Source organism: Vulpes lagopus, chromosome 13 (genome assembly GCF_018345385.1).
Source record: "Vulpes lagopus strain Blue_001 chromosome 13, ASM1834538v1, whole genome shotgun sequence".
NCBI classification, from domain to species: Eukaryota; Metazoa; Chordata; class Mammalia; order Carnivora; family Canidae; genus Vulpes; species Vulpes lagopus.
In genome coordinates, this window is record NC_054836.1 from 58,279,271 (window position 1) to 58,299,936 (window position 20,666).

Genomic DNA, 20,666 nt, shown 5'->3' on the forward strand with positions numbered 1-20,666 from the left:
ACCGAGTCCCATTTGCGTGTACCAAGTTCTCCGTTGGTGTTAGACGTACTATCCTGTTTAGGCCTCACGATAGGCCTGAAAAGTTTTAGTGTCTGCAACTTCGAAACAAAAGTTAGTTTGCCAAATGAAGTAAAAATCCTATGAGCAATTTCTTGGAGTAGAATTTGAATCTAAAGGGGGTTATTATCTTCTAAGCCCACAGTCTTTCTATCTGAGCGGGGAGCTTGTGGAGAGTGGGGAAGAACAGATCCCAAAGTCTTCTTAAAAACTGCAGATTTCCTATTCTTGCTTATTTAAGGGTTTTTGTGGACTCAAACATCTATGTTTATGTTTCTAAGTGTTCAGTTTCCTGCTCCATTTAAAGGCTCCGTTTCGGTCGCCGGCCGGTCTTGAGGGGGGGTCATGCGGGTTTGGCCTCCACTGAAGGTTCATGGCTCTCCATTCTCTGGAGACACCTGTCACGCTGGCACCTTACTGTCTGCATTAGGAAGGGGTTAATTTTCTTAAAATATCTGTTAAATAGCCCCCTCTCTATTTTCCAGTTAACGTTTTCCCCGTGTTCGCAGGCCATATAGATCCGTTCACAAGCATCTTTCCCCGCAGCTCATCCAAACGGATAAACAGCAGGTGTTTTCAGTTCTGCGTTTTCCAAACTTTCATGCTGCATTAGCTCTGACTTCATTAACTACTAACATGGGATTCCCTAAACCTCCACACTGGTAAACAAGTAAACAAAGAAATACCTTTCCCTTTCTACAAAAAAAAAAAATCCTATCCCCTACTCCTCCCACCAAAAAAAAAAAAAAAAAAATCCTGCCCCTTGGAAGGTTTTTCTCCTTCTCTGGTGGGTTTCTGTGTACTCCTTTGTTACTCTCCTTCTTGTTGAGGTGTTCCCTTTCAGGTCTCTAAGGTTAACACATCCTGCCTAGGATCTCTAGGACCTTAAAGTCAATTCAAAACCATAAACTAGGGCAGCCCCGGGTGGCTCAGCAGTTTAGCGCTGCCTTCAGCCCAGGGCCTGATCCCGGAGACCCGCGTCGGGCTCCCTGCATGGAGCCTGCTTCTCCCTCTGCCCCTCTCTCTCCCTGTGTCTCTCATGAATAAATAAATAAAATCTTCAAAAAAAAAAAAAAAAAACAACCCCTATAAACTATACATCACAGTCTACTTACTTTTCAAACTTCGAACACAGTAAGCTTTGGAAAGGTAACTTTTTGGTAAAAATGAGGCCTCTCCCTTTAGTCGATATAGATGAAGACTTAACTATCTCTGAAGACCTTTGTTATTCCTATTGTGCATAAGCGAAATTCAATTTTCAAGCGCGTTTCCACAGGCAACTCTGCGCATCCCTGCCCTGGCCATGGGAATGCGGACTCCAGGCTGAGCTGCGTGTCCAGAGAACTACTGAAAAGATGTTTGGAAAGTGGGGGGCGGGGGGATCCGGGGTGTTTCTGCGGTCCGCGCCTCTGCTGGGTGGCCTCACCGGGACCCCCCACCTTCCCAAAGCGTCCAGACCTTCGGTGTGAATTCAACTTCTCTCCATTCCCGCCATCTAGTGGTTCTACGGGGTATGGGTTCGGCTTTAGGGAAGATGCTTAAAGACGGGGCGGGGGAGGGGCGGGGTGCTCGGAAAACCCAGCGGAGGGCCGCCGCCGGTCCCCAGTCGCTCGCCCCCCGCCCCCCTCGAGGGCTTTACCCGAGGCGGGGATGTGCGGGGATGCGCGGGCATGTGCGGGGGATGTGCGCGATGCGCGGGGATGCGCGCGGGATGCGCAGGATGCGCGGGGATGCAGGGGGATGCGCAGGATGCGCGGGCATGTGCGGGGGATGTGCGCGATGCGCGGAGATGCGCGCGGGATGCGCGGGGATGCGCAGGATGCGCGGGGATGCAGGGGGATGCGCGGGGGATGCGCGGGGATGCGCGGGGATGTGCAGGATGTGCGGGGATGCGCGGGATGCTCGGGGATGCGCGGGGATGCGCAGGATGCGCGGGGATGCGCGGGGATGCGCGGGGATGCGCGGGATGCTCGGGGATGCGCAGGATGCTCAGGGATGCGCGGGGATGCGCGGGGATGCGCGGAGGGAGGGGGGCGCGCGCTCGCGGAGCCTCACGCCCCTTGACGTTGACATTTAGGAGCGGGTTCTAAATCCTTCCTGTCGCCCCGAAGGGCGAGGAGAGGAGTCCTGGCGAGCCCCAGCCTCGGGGGCCCGGGGGCGCGGGGGCGGGGGGCGCGGCTGCCTGACTTTTCCGCAAGTTGGACCGATGACCTCTTAGCTCCCGCAACGTTCACATCTGGTTTGAACAAATAAAAAGCGAAGGAGAAAGACGGGGGCGGGGGGGGGGGGGGAAGCCCTTAAGAATTCGGGCGCGGGGCCCCGCGGGGCTCGCGGCCAGGAGCGCCCCGAGGAGCAGCGGCCCCTGCGCGCCCCGCTCCGGCCTCCCCCGCGGCCGCCCCCTCTCCCCCTCGCTCGCCTCCCCCGGGTCCCGGGAGGCGGCGGCGAGGCGCGGGGCCCCTTCCTGCGCTCCGGGCGCGGAGCCTCCCTTTGTTCCTCGCGGGCTGCCGAGCTCCCCGGCGGGTCCGCCTGCGCCCACGGCGCGGGGGCGCGGGGGCGCGGGGCGCGGGGCGCGGGGGCGCGGCCGGGCCGGCGGGGGGCGCCTTCCCGGACCTGCGCGGGGGCCGCGCGCGCCGCCCCTGGTTTATCGCGTCCCCATCTGCGGCTCGGCCGGCGGCGCGGCGCGGGGAGCGGGGGGAGATGCGGGACCACCCACCCGCGGGGGAGCAGCCGGCCGCCCTCCCGCGCCCCCGCGCCGCCCGGCGCCTCCTGCCTCTGCGCTCCCGCGGCTGCCCGCGCCCGCCCCGGCCCCGGCCCCGGCCCCGCCGCGCCTCCGCCGCCTCCGCCGCCGCCGCCGCCGCCTCCTCCGCCGCCGCCGCCCTCCCGGCCGCGCTCCCGGCCGCCCCGCAGCCCCGCAGCCCCGCGCGGGCCCCGGCCCCGGCCCCGGCGGCGGCGCAGTAAGTTGGCAGGCGCCGGGCCCCCCCGCGGCCGCCTCCCCCGCACCTTTTGAACTTGTTGCTGCCGCTCGGCTCGGCTCGGCTCGCCTGCGCCCGGCTCGGGGAAGGTGAAGAGGAGGAGGGCGGCGCGGAGGGCGGGGTGGGGGCAGGGGCAGCGGCGCTCGGCGGAGCCTGCTCTCCGCGCCCGGGCGCCGCGCACTCGGCGGCTCCGCGGCTGCCGGCCCCGCTCCTCGCGTTCCGGGTGCGCGGCGGCCGCAAAGTCTCCGCAACTCAGCCCCGCCGCGCGCTCGGCCAGGGGGAGCCGCGAGCGGGGCGCCCTCGGCGCGGAGGCAGATGCTGCCGCGGCGGCGGCGGCGGCGGCGGCTCCCGGGCTCTGTCCCCGCCTCGCCGCACCCGAGCGCAACTTGAAGCGCGAGTGAAGGGGCGACCGGGCGGACGCCGTGGGCCGCGCGACGGGCGCCCGTGGACGTGGCGGCGGGGGAAGCCGGCTCGGCGCGCCCCGCGCGGCGCCTCCATCTCCGCGGACGCGGCCCCGGGAGGGAGCCGAGGCGGCGAGCGGACTCCCGGGCGCGCGGCGGTGGGGGGGCGGGGACCGCACCGCGGAGGCGGCGACAACAGGTCGCCCGTCTGGGGCTCCTTTGGCGGGAAGGGCCCCTCGGCGGGGGAGGCGTGCGGGAGCCGCGGGGCCGGGGGCGGGGGGGCCGCTCTAGAGCCCCCGGAGCTGTGCGCCCCGCGCCGGCCCTGCGTCCCCGCTGAGGCGCGCGGCGCCTGCCCCTGCGCCTGCCCCTGCAGCTGCACCTGCGCCTGCACCGGGACCTGTACTTGCAGCTGCACCTGCTCCTGCACCTGTACTTGCAGCTGCACCTGCACGGGGACCTGCAGCTGCACCTGCACCGGGACCTGTACTTGCAGCTGCACCTGCTCCTGCACCTGTACTTGCAGCTGCACCTGCACGGGGACCTGCAGCTGCACCTGCACCGGGACCTGTACTTGCAGCTGCACCTGCACCTGCACGAGGACCTGCAGCTGCACCCGCTCCCGCACCTGTACTTGCACCTGCACCTGCACGGGGACCCGCAGCTGCACCCGCTCCCGCACCTGTACTTGCAGCTGCACCTGCACGGGGACCCGCAGCTGCTCCCGCTCCCGCTCCCGCACCCGCCAGGCGTGTCGGCGCGCACGTGGGACGCCCGTCTGAAGCCATCGCCGCGGGTCCAGCGAGCGGCGCGCGCGCGCGCACGTGCGTCGCTGCCTCGGCCCCGGGACCGCGGCCCGGGCCCTGCCCCTGCCCCTGCCCCGCGTGACCCTCGCGCTCGCCCCCGCCGGGGCCGCCTCCGTCGGGGCCATGGCGGCGGGCGTGGCGGCCTGGCTGCCCTTCGCGCGCGCCGCGGCCATCGGCTGGATGCCCGTGGCCTCGGGGCCCATGCCCGCGCCGCCGCGGCAGGAGCGCAAGCGGACTCAGGACGCCCTGATCGTGCTCAACGTGAGCGGCACCCGCTTCCAGACGTGGCAGGACACCCTGGAGCGCTACCCGGACACGCTGCTGGGCAGCTCGGAGCGGGACTTCTTCTACCACCCCGAGAGCCAGCAGTACTTCTTCGACCGCGACCCCGACATCTTCCGGCACATCCTCAACTTCTACCGCACCGGGAAGCTGCACTACCCGCGCCACGAGTGCATCTCGGCCTACGACGAGGAGCTCGCCTTCTTCGGCCTCATCCCCGAGATCATCGGCGACTGCTGCTACGAGGAGTACAAGGACCGGCGGCGCGAGAACGCCGAGCGGCTGCAGGACGACGCGGACACGGACACGGGCGGGGAGAGCGCGCTGCCCAGCATGACCGCGCGCCAGAGGGTGTGGCGCGCCTTCGAGAACCCGCACACCAGCACCATGGCGCTCGTCTTCTACTACGTGACCGGCTTCTTCATCGCCGTGTCGGTCATCGCCAACGTGGTGGAGACCGTGCCGTGCGGCGCCAGCCCGGGCCACGCCAAGGAGCTGCCGTGCGGGGAGCGCTACGCCGTGGCCTTCCTCTGCCTGGACACCGCGTGCGTCATGATCTTCACCGTGGAGTACCTGCTGCGCCTGGCCGCCGCCCCCAGCCGCTACCGCTTCGTGCGCAGCGTCATGAGCATCATCGACGTGGTGGCCATCCTGCCCTACTACATCGGGCTGGTGATGACGGACAACGAGGACGTCAGCGGGGCCTTCGTCACGCTGCGGGTCTTCCGCGTCTTCCGCATCTTCAAGTTCTCCCGCCACTCGCAGGGCCTGCGCATCCTGGGGTACACGCTCAAGAGCTGCGCCTCGGAACTGGGCTTCCTGCTCTTCTCGCTCACCATGGCCATCATCATCTTTGCCACCGTCATGTTCTACGCCGAGAAGGGGTCTTCGGCCAGCAAGTTCACCAGCATCCCCGCGGCCTTCTGGTATACCATCGTCACCATGACGACGCTAGGGTAGGTGCCCTGCGAGGTGGGAAGGGGGGGACGTGATGGGACGCGATGGGACGCGCGATGGGACGTGATGGGATGCGATGGGACGGATGGGACGCATGATAGGACGCGATGGGACGCAGTGGGATGCGATGGGACGCTTGATAGGACGTGATGGGACGTGATGGGATGCGATGGGACGCGATGGGACGCGATGGGATGCGATGGGACGCGATGGGATGCGATGGGACGCATGATAGGACGTGATGGGATGCGATGGGACGCAATGGGACGCGATGGGATGCGATGGGACGCGATAGGATGCAATGGGACGCGATGGGACGCGATGGGACGCGATGGGACGCGATGGGACGCGATGGGACGCGATGGGACGCGATGGGACACGTGATAGGACGTGATGGGATGTGATGGGACGCGATGGGACGCGTGATAGGACGCAATGGGGTGCGATGGGACATGATAGGATGCAATGGGACGCGATGGGATGTGATGGGACGCGGGTGCAGGATGCTGCACGCATAGCTGCCCTGCCGGGACGCTTGGTCCAGGTGATGCAAGGCGGGCGGCAGCTCTTTTCCTCTTTTCTAATCGGTTCGGGAAACCAACATCGAAATGCACGTGAAGGACTCTTCCCGGGTACTCCTCCCCCGCCCCCTGTGATGCACGGGGACGCTACAGCGGTGGAAGTCTGTAGTCTGAACCCGCCGGTACACGTTGCCCATTCATGCCCCAAAGTGATGACTATGCAGAGAAAGTGTGCAATTCCTGACTGTGGGGAAAGATGATATGATTCGTGTCAATACAGAGAGAGATGATAAGGAAATATAAAAGAAAAAAAAGAAACACAAAATTGGCGTCCAAAGAAAGGTATGCGTGTGCGAGAGGTCTGTTGCGATGCCCAGAAAGTGTCCCGGGATGTCCAAATGACAGGTTCTCGGGTATATTGGAAGGATTATTTTCCTAAAAGTAGACACTTTGGGCATTCATTTCTCCTCTGAGAACTGTGATTCTTATTTTACCACATTAGAATTCCTGACTGTGGGGAAAGATGATATGATTCGTGTCAATACAGAGAGATACGATAAGGAAAAACACACACACACACACACACACACACACACAAAATTGGCATCCAAAGAAAGGTATGCATGTGCTTGAGGTCTGTTGCGATGCCCAGAAGGTGTCCCAAGGTGTCCAAATGACAGGTTCTCGGGTATATTTGAAGTATTATTTTCCTAAAAGTAGACACTTTGGGCATTCACTTTTCCTCTAAGAACCATGATTCTTATTTTACCACATTATAGAACACAGATAACAGATATCGTGATCCAAGGATCTCGTAATGTGTATGCACCTGTTCATACCCTTTGCCTTTTCAGTGTGGTTGAGAGGTTGCACAGTCTTAGAATAGGAGGGCTGGAACTGATCAACTCTAGAAAAATGCAGTAGAATGAGATTTGCAACCTATTTGAGGCTGTAGGTCCGTAGCTTCAAAACAAGAAGTCAGTGACTCTCACACATTTTTTATTTTAGAAACTACGGATCCCATCAGGCAATGGGCCCGTGACCGTTAAATACACGTAGAAAGTAGAGCAGTATCTGGTGACATTGATGGTCCCCAGGGGCTGATTGTATTACAGAATTTTGAGCCTTCTAATTTCCTCGTAGAATTCTTCTGTGTATGATTTTATTTGGGAGTAATGGTGTTTTGCAACCAAGGGGGCATGTCCCAGATCATGTTTTTAAAAAATAAATATGAAGCTAGAATTAAAGTGTTTTTTTTTAGACGGTAGGAAAAAGGAAAAGTATGAAATGATGAAATGATTAGTGTTAATCAAACTACAGAAAAGTGGCAGAATTTTTATATTATAGGATCTAATAAAATAAAATGGTTAGAGCCCTTTACTTTTATGAGTTCTTAGGTAAGCCAGGTAGTGATGTTGGTGCCCTTTCTTCAGCCTAAGCTGCTTTTCTTGCAAAGTTAATCAGTTCAATAAGGGTTTGGTAATGGCTGTAGGAAAAAGTTCTTCCCAAGGCTGTTTTTTAAAGTTTTGTTTCTGGCTAATTTGTCTTTTTTAAATGACAGTGTGGTTAAAGCCAACTTAATTTTATTAGCCATGCGGCGTGGAACAGAAATTCTCGTATTGTCATATGGCCAACTAATGAGATATTTTATGTGTGAAGAATTTTTGGCTAATTTAATTACTAAACGATGCTAAACTAAAATACGACACTCATGAGTTTGATTCAGCTTCACGAATTTTTTTTAAGACCTGCTGGTGCTTTAAAAAAAAAATGAAGTAGTGACAATTTGAATCCTACTGTTTATATGTCCTTTTTATCCTATTGGTAGTTCTGTGACTGATTTTGAGGGCGTAGTGTAGGTGCTCATTTCTTATCAAAGAGAATTTTATATACATATGTGGTTTTGCCTCTTGTTGTCTTTGTGTCATTTGAAATCTTTGGTAGAACAATTGGAGAGTGCAAATCACTTTCAGGACTTCAAATCAGAAATACATATGAATAAAAAGAGAACTCTGTTTTAAGAGGAAATAAAGAAATATTAAAAGGAAATATATTTTTCAAAAATGTGGTGTCTATGGTAGTGTTTTTCAGGAAGTGTCAGTGAATCATTTTAATGCCTTATACTGTGTATGTGATTGAGTATCGGTATTATTATAATGAAGGTTGATGGGATGCTAACTGCATCTGGCTAGAAGTTCTATTCTAAACATGAGAAGTTATTCTTATTTTAACATTTGTTTCCTGAAATGAAATGACTTTAATTTTTTGAGTTTTATTTTGAAATTGATTTTTGTTTTTGGGAAGAAAAAGAGGAAGTGTTAGCCATTAATTTTTTTTTTTAAATATAAATGAGACACTTATCAGCATCTGCTTTTGGGGAGCGTGGGTAGCTCAGTCAGTCAAGCGGCTGCCCTCAGCTCAGGTCATGATCTCGGGATCCCGGGATCCAGGCCTGCATAGGTCTCCCTGTTCAGCCAGGGGCGGGGGTGGGGGGGTGGGGGGTCTGCTTCTCCCTCTCCCTCTGCCCTTCGCCCCCTGCTCCTGCTCCCTCTCTCACTCTTATCTCTTGCAAATGGATGAATACAATCTTAAAACAACAGAAAAAAAAATCATCTACTTTTTCAAATGATTTAAGAAACTGAATCATAAGACCCAAGTCAAATCTATGAAATGAATTTAGTTCACACGTTATGTACGTAAGTAGATTAGAAGAATTAAGTACATACACTTGCTCAAAACTTGGAAGCAAAATGGAGTTACTTTTAAGACTCAAGTTTCACTGAAGTAGAAAATTTTAATTTTCTGGAAATTAAGCTAATTAATGATCCTGATGGAATATAGCAGTCGTACTTATAAGACATAGAAATGTTGATGCAATCGGAATGCATTTATTGAAAAACATATCTGAACATTTAAGAAAGTATATGCTTTGTAATCTAAAAAAAAAGTTTCTTAGATGTCTTCAGTTCCTCATCAAAATATATTTATAATGTATTTTGTTTTCCTAGAGAAATAGATTTTTTTTAGAGATCCTGCTTTTTGGGTGTCTTTGGTTGCATTGTGTCTCAACTACTTTCTTTAAGAACAGAAAATACTCAACAAAAGCCATTGCCTGAATTTATCTTTTCACTGTAGTTTTTTTTTTTTTTTTTTTTTTACTTATAAGCCCAGGTGTCAGGCATAAACCATCTGGAAAATATGCAGTAATGTGAGTTAGTATCAAGCTGTGCCTGATAGATGACCGAGAATTTCCCAATATACTTTCTGAGCCCTTTTTGTAGTTGGCTGATATTTTTAATAGAGCTAATATTCATCAATGAATGATAATAGAAGCGAAAATGGAACCCTAAACAGTGGCTATCAAAAATCTGGCTCGTATGAACATTTTCTACATGAGCAGGAAAGAAAAGAGCTTTGGAATTCAGGACTGGCAGATCTTATCTACCTCCCAGGTCCTTTGAAACAATGTTCTGTTGGGTTTGGGTCTGAAGAAATGGGTGGGTCTATCTTAGAACTCGCATGTATTCATCTAATAATCATTTTTGTGCCCCAAATCTCAAATATATCACTATACTATAGCTTAACCATGCTTGTTATATAACTAATTATTTAATTTGCCAGTAAAACTGTTGCTTTGAAGAATCATTTTAAGCCTACCCCACCCCTGTTAAAGTCAGAAACAGTAAGAGCACAGTTTTTAAAAAATCAGGAAAGAAGAATATCAGCAAGATTTTTTGGAACCGTGTTTAGATAGAGTAGCCGTATACATCTGTTCTTCGGTTTCATCTTTTCTTTCTCTGCATATTTATTGACCTTCACTCCCCCACTTCCCTCCTTTCCATAATATAAGCTCTGACTGCTGCCTTATTAAACAGCCTTGGGAGGAAAAGAAAATGGAATTCCTCTTTTGTCCTAACGAACGACCTTTGGCAGATAGCAGCATCCAGTTATTTGTCACTCAGGGGGTGGTACTCAAACGGTGCCAAATTTAGGAAATTTCCAAATGTTTATCAATAATCAAAAATGATTTGGCAAAAAATATTTAATAGGGCCCAGCTTCAGTTGACATTGTACCTTGGGTCCGTGACTTGTGAGTTAGAAACGGTCCCAGGGGGCGCATTGAAGAATTTGAGGAGCTTGTATACTTAACATCTGCCTTTTGGGTCACGATTACTAACCATTTAAACCTTTGTTTTTTAAAACAGGGATTGTCACATTCCTCATAACGTAAAACTTAAAAACTTGAGAAACATAAGTTCTGTCTTCCACCACTTTAATTTTAAAAGAGTTGCTTTCGTCAAAGTTTTCCCTATGAGAAAGAAAGCTACTATGTGGCAGTTCCATAGAGTTTATGTTTAAAATGCAATTTTATGATTTTTAACTCAAAAATTATATTCTGATTCCTGAACAAATCTGGGAAAAAAGAAGTTCATTTATAGTGTGCTGTCGTCAGAAACAAATACGGCCGAATTACATCAATGCTCTCAGAAAACTTAGTGTGGTCATATAAGACTCTAAAAAAATAAATATTTTCCTGCTAACCATCACTATTCTGACTCCATAGCTTTGGGGAACATTGGGAGTATATCTTGTGGAATCGTTTACATAGAAACTTCTGGTTTACCCAGTTATTACTCAAAATGAGAAGAATTACTTTCCCCTGCATCAGCATCTGCACATAAATATTGCTAGACCCGTTCATCAAAAACATCTTTACAAGTTGGGAAGTACCAACTGTATCTTTCCGATGCGGAGCCGTGCTATGGGTCACATCCATTTTTATTTTTGCATATTGTGACATATGTGTGTGTGAGTGTGTGTGTATATATATATGTTGTTGTTGTTGTTGTTGTTGTTGTTGTTGTTGTTAAGGGAGTGCACGATGGGGTGGGGAGGAGCAGAGGGGAGGGAAAGGAAAATCTCAAGCAGACTCCGGACTAGGAGCTGGGCCTCACAATCCTGAGATCATGACCTGAGTGGAAATCAAGAGTCAGGTGCTTCACCCATTGAGCCACCCAGGCTCGCTCTCAGAGTCTCTCTCTCTCTCTCTCTCTCTAAGCCATATATTTATATATGGTTTTATTTCTTTATTCATGAGAGACCCAGAGAGAGGCAGAGACACAGGAGGAGGGAGAAGCAGGCTCCCTGCGGGGACCCTGATGTGGGACTCCATCCCAGGACCCAGGGTCACGCCCTGAGCCAAAGGCAGACGCTCAACCACTGAGCTACCCAGGGGCCCCTTATGACATATATTTTTATAAAAATCTTTATAGAGCATGTTAATTGTTGGGAGTTGAAAATGAACTTTTTTTTTTAAAGATTTATTTATTTATTTATGATAGACAGAGAGAGAGAGTGAGAGAGAGAGAGAGAGTGGCAGAGACACAGGAGGAGGGAGAAGCAGGCTCCCTGCGGGGACCCCGATGCGGGACTCGATCCCGGGACTCCAGGATCACGCCCTGGGCCAAAGACAGGCGCCAAACCGCTGAGCCACCCAGGGATCCCTGAAAATGAACTTTTTAAGGAAACATAGAGAAATGTGACAAGTGTTACAGGCAACCAAATTTTAGCTGTCTTTATTTTGTTTTAGTCATCATTTGACTGGAGGTAGTATTTGACACGACATACATATGTATTTTTTGAATGTGTGTATTTACCTAGCATTTTCCTTTTTTTTACAAATATTTACTTGGCTGCCAAGAAGCAGTATGTCAGGAAGAGATCATATGTTTTCTGTCAGTACAGCACACTAGGGTAGGGCTATTTTCTAATTTTCACTGGGTCTTGTTAAGATATATATATATATTTTTTTTCTTTTCAGGATTTCCCTTTAGACTACAGGTTAACTTAGTCTTATTTGTATAGTTACTTCATTTAATTCTGATGTCATGTATGTCGTATTTGTGTAAACCTTCATCCCAATTATACTTCTCTTTGGCAATGACTTAATGAACCTCAAATTTTGTACTACCTACTTTCTGAATTCCTGGTGGACAGAAACCTAGTTGTTATTTATTTTAAATCCATCGTTTTATAGATGCGACACCTTTGGGGGCTTACTGATAGTCACACACTTAAACAGCGGCAGCATTTTTGTTTGTTTCATTTTTTACTCATTTTCCCCCCTAAAGACCTTAAGACATTATCTAGGAATATGTAATAATAACTCACTGGGGATTACTGTTGATACTACAGGGATAAGGAAAGGAATACATCTTGTCTTTATTTCATTAACATAATGCATTTTCTCCTGGTTCTGCTCTCTGTGACTCACACCCCATTTCTCAGCATCACTGCTACCTCTGCGTGTACTTGCCCGGTGCTGGGGTTTAGCCTGGCGGTGCCCAGCTGACATAATAAAAGCATGTGTTCTTGTTCAGTGAGCTGTTAGACCACTGGGAAGCAGACCATAAGGCGGTAAGTATTTTGCCTGGCCTGATGAAGGAGAAGATAAATCAATTATTTTGCTTGAATTTTTGAAAAAAGAAAAAAAAAGAGCTGGCCTCTGAGTTGTAAAAACCATGCAGTTTACCTTTTATTTCATGGAAGGAACAGGAATGGTGAAAAGCATATTCACTGAAAAGGAAATATTATTTATCTTTCAGAGCTATAATAATGATTTTACTCTTTTTTTTCCCCTAACTCTTCATATGTCCTATACCGTTTTCTGAGCACAATGATATATGTACTATATGTGCTATATAGTATATAGATTTGTATATAATATATATGTTTATATATAGTCCAATTTATATATATAGCTTATATATAGTATATATTTGTTCATATATAGTACATATGTTTATATATGCAGTATTTATATATTTATATATACTATATACTTCTATATATTTAAATATATATTATTTATGTATTTATATGTTATTTATAGATTTAAGCATCAATAAATATATATATTTATCTATGTAAATATGCACACATATATATATACATGCATGTGCCTGTGTGTGTGTGTGTGTGTGTGTGTGGCCATTTCTCTCCTTCTGGCTACAACAGCTGGATTTGACTGTGGGATATGGTCTGGTGTTGAGAAGAAACCCAGGGGTGCGACACCGTCTCTACGTTTCTGTGCGCCTCGACACCACCGCTCCTCGCTTTAGTAGATCCCGGGGGAGTTTAGCCTTTAGTGTCCTCCTCCGAGAACCAGACTTTGCAGCGGCCTCGTCCATGAGCCTTCTCAGCCTCCCGTACCTACATCATCTGTAGTTGGGATTTTACTTGCCGGTAGTAAGTGCTATTTTATATATGTACGTTGTGGTTTTCTTTGTTGCCTTCCTAACCAGACAGAAAGGCTTTTGAGGTTTGGGTCTATACCTTTGGAGGCCTTAGTACCTGCTAGTTCAGTGCCTAAATGCGGAGAAATCTGTGTTAAAGTTTTGCAATCACGTGTGAGGCGAGGACCTGCACACCGTGGCGAGCTCCTTAGGGCAGGGCCACCCAGTGTCACCGCAACTCCTCTTTCCCTGTGTTCGGTGTCAAGGAAAATTGGAGTTTTATTGTTCGCCTGTTTGGTCTTTGCACTACAGTCTGCCCTTTGCATTTTTCTCTTTGGACACGGGGCGGCCTGAGGCTCCTCCACTCTTTGCTCTGTGGCTAATTTGCTTCAAAAGTCCGAACTCCCGCTGCCAGGGGCGTTGCTGTGACCCGGCTGCTTTCTGGCGAAGGCTGGTCGCTGCACACGTGGCAGAGCCTCCGGGGAGCATGTGGAGGTGCCCCCCGGTGTAGGGGACCCGCACGGAGATGCACTGTCCTGTCCTTCAGCCTCCACTGCCCAGGACGCGCGAGCCGGCGCTTTCTTCCCCCTCCCAGGCCCACTCATTGCTGCGTCCCGTGGAACTGCTTAAAAACAGTGAAAGTCTATAGGTGACACGCAAAACCCGTGTCGTCTGTCGGAAGAGACGTTCCTCTCTGAAAGGATTAGCAGGCGGGTGCGCACCGTGTAAGCGGGCGTGTGGGTGCCCGCGGGGCCTGGCGCAGGGCGCGTGGCCTTGGCATTTCCACGTGTCTGTGATGTGAGGAAGGTCTGAGTTATCGAGCGGCGTGGGGAGGATGGGGGTGAGGTACAGAAGTTAGTGAGGGCAAAGATGCCGTCGAAGAGTAGGACGACAGTTGAAAGAACGTCAAGGAGAATGAGAAGGTTTTGTTCTGAAAGTGAAAGGTCTTGTCCTTCTTGCTTCTTCCCCTGTCCTCGTTCTCTTCAGTTTTAAGAATAACAGTAACCGTGCGTGGGGGAAACCCAGAGTTTGACCAGCAGCACGTGCCTCAGCCGCTGGGCAAACTGTGACCCGTCGAGTTCATGTCAGTTTACCAGACTCCGTGGATCACTTCCCACCCGACTCCTGTGGATCACTTCCCACCAGTCTCCTGTGGATCACTTCCCACCCGACTCCTGTGGATCACTTCCCACCCGACTCCTGTGGATCACTTCCCACCAGACTCCGTGGATCACTTCCCACCGGACTCCGTGGATCACTTCCCACCGGACTCCGTGGATCACTTCCCACCCGACTCCTGTGGATCACTTCCCACCAGACTCCGTGGATCACTTCCCACCAGACTCCGTGGATCACTTCCCACCGGACTCCGTGGATCACTTCCCACCCGACTCCTGTGGATCACTTCCCACCCGACTCCTGTGGATCACTTCCCACCGGACTCCGTGGATCACTTCCCACCAGACTCCTGTGGATCACTTCCCACCGGACTCCGTGGATCACTTCCCACCAGACTCCATGGATCACTTCTCACCAGACTCTGTGGATCACTTCCCACCAGCCACTGGAGCCGCAGTGACCGTTGTGACCGGCCCCCCCGAGCTTGCGAGCCATGTGCCCTGGCGGTGCAGGCAGAGAGCAGGCCGCGGCCACCTGTCACTCCGACTGGCGGTGGGTGCTGCAGACAGATCGGGGAGGACACTGGCAGGACCTTGCCAATGGAAACACTTAAGCTGTTGGCCAACCGAGGGGATAAAGCGAGTTCTCTCAGTATCCGGATTAAAGCCTTTGATGAAGAGAGAAGAAAAGTGCAAAGACCTAAGGATGAAGGGAGGCTTGGCGACTTCCAGCCGAGGCCACTGTGATTACAGCAAAGACAGGGAAGGGCTCAGTAGCTGACGCTGTCAGAAAGGTAGTGGGGACACTGTAGACCACAGGAATGACTCTGGTTTTATTCGAGACATAATGGGGACACGTTAGAAAATTATGAGCATGCTAAGGATATAGGATATGATTTTTGTATTGAAATGAGCACAAGCTCTGGAACATTTCACTTTTTTTTTTTAAATGGTCATTTTAACATTAATTTATTCACCATGTATAAATCCTCATCCTGTGTTAGATTCACTATACTTACCTTAACTTAAAATTCATATCTAATTATTCATGAGATTTTCCAGAAAAAATGGAGTATTTTATAAGAATGCGCAATTCAAGTATTCCCGACTGACAAAAATAAGACTAGTTCAAATGAGAAAATGATTTCCACATTTTAGCTGAAAAGACAGAAGTGTTTCGCAATAGATATGGAGCTATCTGGGAAATAAGTGGGGATTATTATTTTTTTTTAATATAGATTTACAGACCTTACAGTTGTCAATTCTACTGTGTGTGCTCAGGAGTATCATATATGCTTTGGATTCTCCTTAAAGAATTTGCATTCTTTTTTTTTTCTTCTTCTTCTTCTTTTTCACTTTGCAGTAGGTACATGTATCCCTGTTCAGGTGTTTGGTTGTTTCTGTGAGTTTGAAAGTAAAAAGGGTTAACGTGTTCTGAAGAACGCCAGAGGATATGTATCTTTAAACCCAAATTAAATTGGAGCCATGCATGTAGCAGATGTGTCTATGCTGTGAAAACTTAGAGAGGCCTTGCCTTGGTAAGAATCTCCCTGCTGGAGAGTAAAACAAACGTGAACAGATAATTGGGGAGAAGTTGGGTTTCAAAGAAGAGGAATTGGATTAACAGCATAAAAAAAAAATTTAAAAACAAGTTTGTGTGTGTCTCCCAGGCTTGTGCAAATAGTTCCTGGCTCTAGGGGAAGTCCACATGGCGCCTCGCTTTGGCATTCTGTTTCCGTTAGAACACCTGTCCCAGGTAATTCTGCGTCCTACCCAGTACTTCTCTGGGGAGCTGTGATTTCCGATGGCATAAATTGGGGTTCTTGAGGATCATCACGAAGGAAAAAGTATTCCCTGGAATTCCCTGCCTTTTGGAAGTGAGGTTGACCGTGGCAATTACATTCTAATAATTACCAGCCTTTCTTTATTTCGAATGGGGATCTGGTTTCTTTTCATCTTGATGCAGAAATTGAAACTACGTAACCCTCTGCCACGTTAATACATTTTAACTTTGGGGGAATAAAGCCAAATTTTTCCAAATTTGCTGCATCAACTGACAGACACTTCCAGTAGCCACAAATTAGTAAGTGAAAATTCAGGAAAGATGATTTCTATGAGGCAGCTGGATGCAATGGGAAGAGGAAGTGCGGATGGTTAGATGTAAGTTACTATGAAGAAATTAAGTTTTTTTTTTTATTGGCATGATTTTTACCTGATCTTTTTGAAATGAGCAGGTAATCTAATGGCAGCAATCCTAACTTACATTGTATTAACTCCATGACTTGTTTTTTTTTTTAAATTTTTTTTTATTATATATTTATGATAGTCATACAGAGAGAGAGTGGCAGAGACAAGGCAGAGACATAGGCAGAGGGAGAAGCAGGCTCCAGGCACCGGGAGCCTGACGTGGGATTCGATCCCGGGTCTCCAGGATCGTGCCCTGGGCCAAAGGCAGGCGCCAAACCGCTCCGCCACCCAGGGATCCCAACTCCATGACTTGTAATTGGATTTTTCTTTTTTTTTTTTCAGCCTGAAAAGATTTACTCTGGTACACCTTGCATTTATATTTTCATAATGTGACACATTTTGTTCGACTTTATGTTGGAACTCAAGGCCAATAATATGAAGACGTCAAACCTGGAAATATTTTGCAAGGCTTTGGTTCACTCATTCATGTGAAATTAAGAATGAGCATTGAAAATGATGTTCAGTTGCTTTTCTGACACTCTGTAGTATTTTATCAAATGTTACATATAACTTTATACAAACAAACATGTACAACCAACAAACTGTTCACATCTCCTCCATTCGTATTATCTAATTTATCACAATATTACTGCAGTTAGAAAAAATCAAGCACCTCAGACATTTAGAAGGAGATACATTAGTGTGAAACAGGATGTACGAATAAATGTCAAGAGGAAATTACCTCCATTTCAGGAAATTCTTAATTATGGAAATTAAATGAATATTATTTCCAGTTCTTCATGGATGACCTTGCCTTTTTTTTTAATGTTTGCAATAAAAGGCAAGTGTTTTGAAAAGCGTAATTAACTTACAGTGTAGATACGTTGATCCGTTGTCTTTTTTTTAATACAGCATTTGTGCTTTTGGCCTTCAAAATCACATGAATTTGATACAAAATGTCAGAAGATAACATATTCCTGTAAAATAAATAAATATTCCTATAAAAAAGAAAAGAATGTAATTTGCAAAATGGCTATAAACTTTTCTCTATGAAAATAAGGCACTTTTTATTCATGATTGACATAGTTTTAGAGTAGTAAAAAGTAAAGTGCCTATTGATTTCACAGAGAACTTTATTATTTTCATAGGCAGAGTCCAAATACCTTCATAATCACCTAAACGAAAGGTAAGATTATTTTATTTCAGAATTAAAGGGTGTCGATTTTTCAGTTAAGTAGCATATTTTAGGAACGTGTTCTGAAATATACTATTTGAAGGCAAATTTTGAATAAATGTCACTTTAGACTATTCACATTACTTTTACTTCCATCTTATTATTCTCCACATCACACAGTGTCCACTTTCTGGATCTGTTATTTTAACTTGTACACTCAGATATACTTAAAAAAAAAACCACAAACACATATACATCAATACAAAATGTATAAATCTGAAAATAAATATTACAGATATTTATTACAGATAAATTACAGATATATTGTAATATATCTGTATGCCTAAGTTGATACACACATACTGTCTCCTATTACTTTTCTGGAAGGACACAAAATGAACTATTGATGATAATTCTTTAAAGAAGCCAGAGAAGAACAATTTTATATTTCATTTTGTACCTTTTTGAATTATTATTATTTGTTCCATTAGCTTACAGAACTTGTGTTAAAAAAGGACTCTCTGGCGATATTTGAAGCCTCTCTCTTCATATTTTTCCTATATAAAAAAATCTTGCCAGATGTTATTTAAAATTAAGTCTCTCTTCTACAATAACCCTTTTGATGACTTACTCAGAAAGGTCTTAAATATAGAGGGTAATATATTAGAAATGGCCTGGATTTAAATACCAGCTCAATGATGTTGGTCACGTTAACTTAAATTCTTTTTACGTAAGACCCCCCATTTGCAGAAATGGGTTAGTGATACCAACCTCATAGGACTTGCATGGAAATTAAATGCAGGTATGTGAAGTTCTGACCTCCTACCGAGGTGCTATATGAGGGATTATTATTACATTATGATATAATAATATTAAATATAGTACTTTTTCACATAAAAATGTAGTAAGGGAGCAGGGAGGAGGTTTGGGAGGTGATGAATATGTCTGTGGCCTTGATGGTAGTGATGATTTCATGGGTGTATATTTATCCCCAAACCCATCAAATTGTAGACATAAGTATGTACAGCTTGGAAAGAAGAACGGAAGGAAGAGAGAGGGAAAGAAGGGAAAGAAGGGGAAAAGGTCTCTCTGGGTCACCCAATAGACAATGAGGCAGGAAATGATTTTTGAAAATGAAGAGATACTGATTGAAGACACACCTTAAGTCAAGAGGTATTTCCTATTTAGAAACTGGAATTTTGAGTCATCCTATAAATCTTTTTATTGTTACTGAAAATTCAACACTTCATGAACTTGGGTTACCAAATTATAAAAATTTTATGTCTCTGGCAAACTTGTTTTGGAATTACATGCTTAATCATTCCTTTATTATAATTTTTTTAACTCCACCAATTTTGAGAGAGGATTTGAAACAATTTACTATCAAATAAACCAAAAGATTAAATAAGCAAGTGCCAAGTATTAAAGATGAAGGGAGAAAAGACAATGATGTTAAATAAAGGCATAGTGAACGTAAGATCAGCTCTGAATTTCCTGGCAGCCAAAGAAAAGAAGGAAAGTGTAGCATATTTCACAGCTCTGTTTATCCTCTGTCTTAATTCCTGAGGAGTTTCTTTTTAGAAGATGTAGAGTCTAAAATAATCTGGTCAGGTTGATCTCATAAGCTGGTTATTTACCCACATAATAAACAGCATCTGCACCAAAGAGCTTCACAAAATATTTAGAACTATTTTTGATTTGGGCTTTTTATGCAAAGTACATAATATTGCAGGAACATGAAGGCATTTTCATAGGGAATACAAATGATGTGATCAAAATATATAACTTCCAGATAATGAGATGCATGTGTAGAGTTTAGCAAATTCCAAGTGACATTTCTCTCCGTGTGGACTGAAGGCCACCAGAATTAGGACAACCTGGGGCACTCATTAAAAATGCATATTCTTGGCTTTCACCTAAAACCATTTAAATAATCTCTGGAGGTGGGAGCCATGACAACTGCATTTTTACTTTTTACATCAAATTTTAAGACCATTGATCTGTAAGAATGTGTCTTGAGCCTATCTCTATTGTTATCATCCTGGAATATTACTGACCTTGGGCTGGAATTTTGAAATGAGGTAAAAAGAAACCATGTTAAATTATGATCCAGACAAAGTTGTGGAAGTGATAGTTTTCAATATACATGAATGAATGTGTACAGAGAGAAACATGGATAGAAATTCAGTAATCTTGAATATAGGTGATAACCTGATTCTTTATTGCAAAAGCCCTATGCTATCTTGTGCTACGAAATGGGTTTTCATGGATAGTAACCATTAGTACTCGTATTTGGGAGAAAACTGGAATAAAGAAGATGCAGCTGATTCCTTCGGAGGAATTGAGTGTTGTAAGTTTTTAAGGGCATTGATTTCTTAACTGTCAGGGATGGGTGGGTTGAGCTGTCCTTAGTGGAAGCCTAGGTTAATTGACCAGTTGGTCATAATGAAAGTTAAAGAACATGGAATCTTGGATCAGAGCCTCAGAAGGAGGGAAAAGCTCATGAGGAGCAAAACAAAACAGCACCATGCATGAAGGTTGTCTAAATCTCGTGAGATTGAAATTTTCTTTGGGTAAATATATTTTCTCTCCTCTTCCCCTCTTTTTTTTCCTACTATGTAAACGGAAAGTTGATTTGAAAGGATTTACTTTCCAAAGAGGATAATTCTTAATCACATGTTAGAGATTTGAACTGTAGAAGATCTAAAGATAGAAAACAAATTACTGGTGGGTTCTTAGATCCTAATGGAGCATAAAAGGAGGTTTTATGTTAAAAATCTACGGAATGGCTGATTTGATGTTGAGCTATTTAGTTGGCTTTTCATGATGTTAGCCTGTCCAAAATGACTTCGTGTTCTTTCCTGGTAGACAGAGGGAAGTAGGCAGTACGCGGTCAGGGTGCAGAGAGAGCCACCTCGTGGAAGGACTATTGAAGATTAACGTGGCCGGGGATTGACAT

The 20,666-nt window shown here is 47.1% G+C and overlaps 1 protein-coding gene across 1 annotated transcript in view; it reads left to right on the plus strand.

The window, feature by feature from the left end:
- Positions 1 to 4,356: 4,356 nt before the first annotated feature.
- The window catches only part of KCND2 (potassium voltage-gated channel subfamily D member 2), a 480,490-nt gene continuing 464,180 nt past the window's right edge, over positions 4,357 to 20,666 (plus strand). Inside the window, exon 1 of the mRNA XM_041727330.1 lies at positions 4,357 to 5,471. Within this exon, the coding sequence (XP_041583264.1) occupies positions 4,357 to 5,471 (1,115 nt within the window). The remainder of the gene's footprint in view (positions 5,472 to 20,666) is intronic.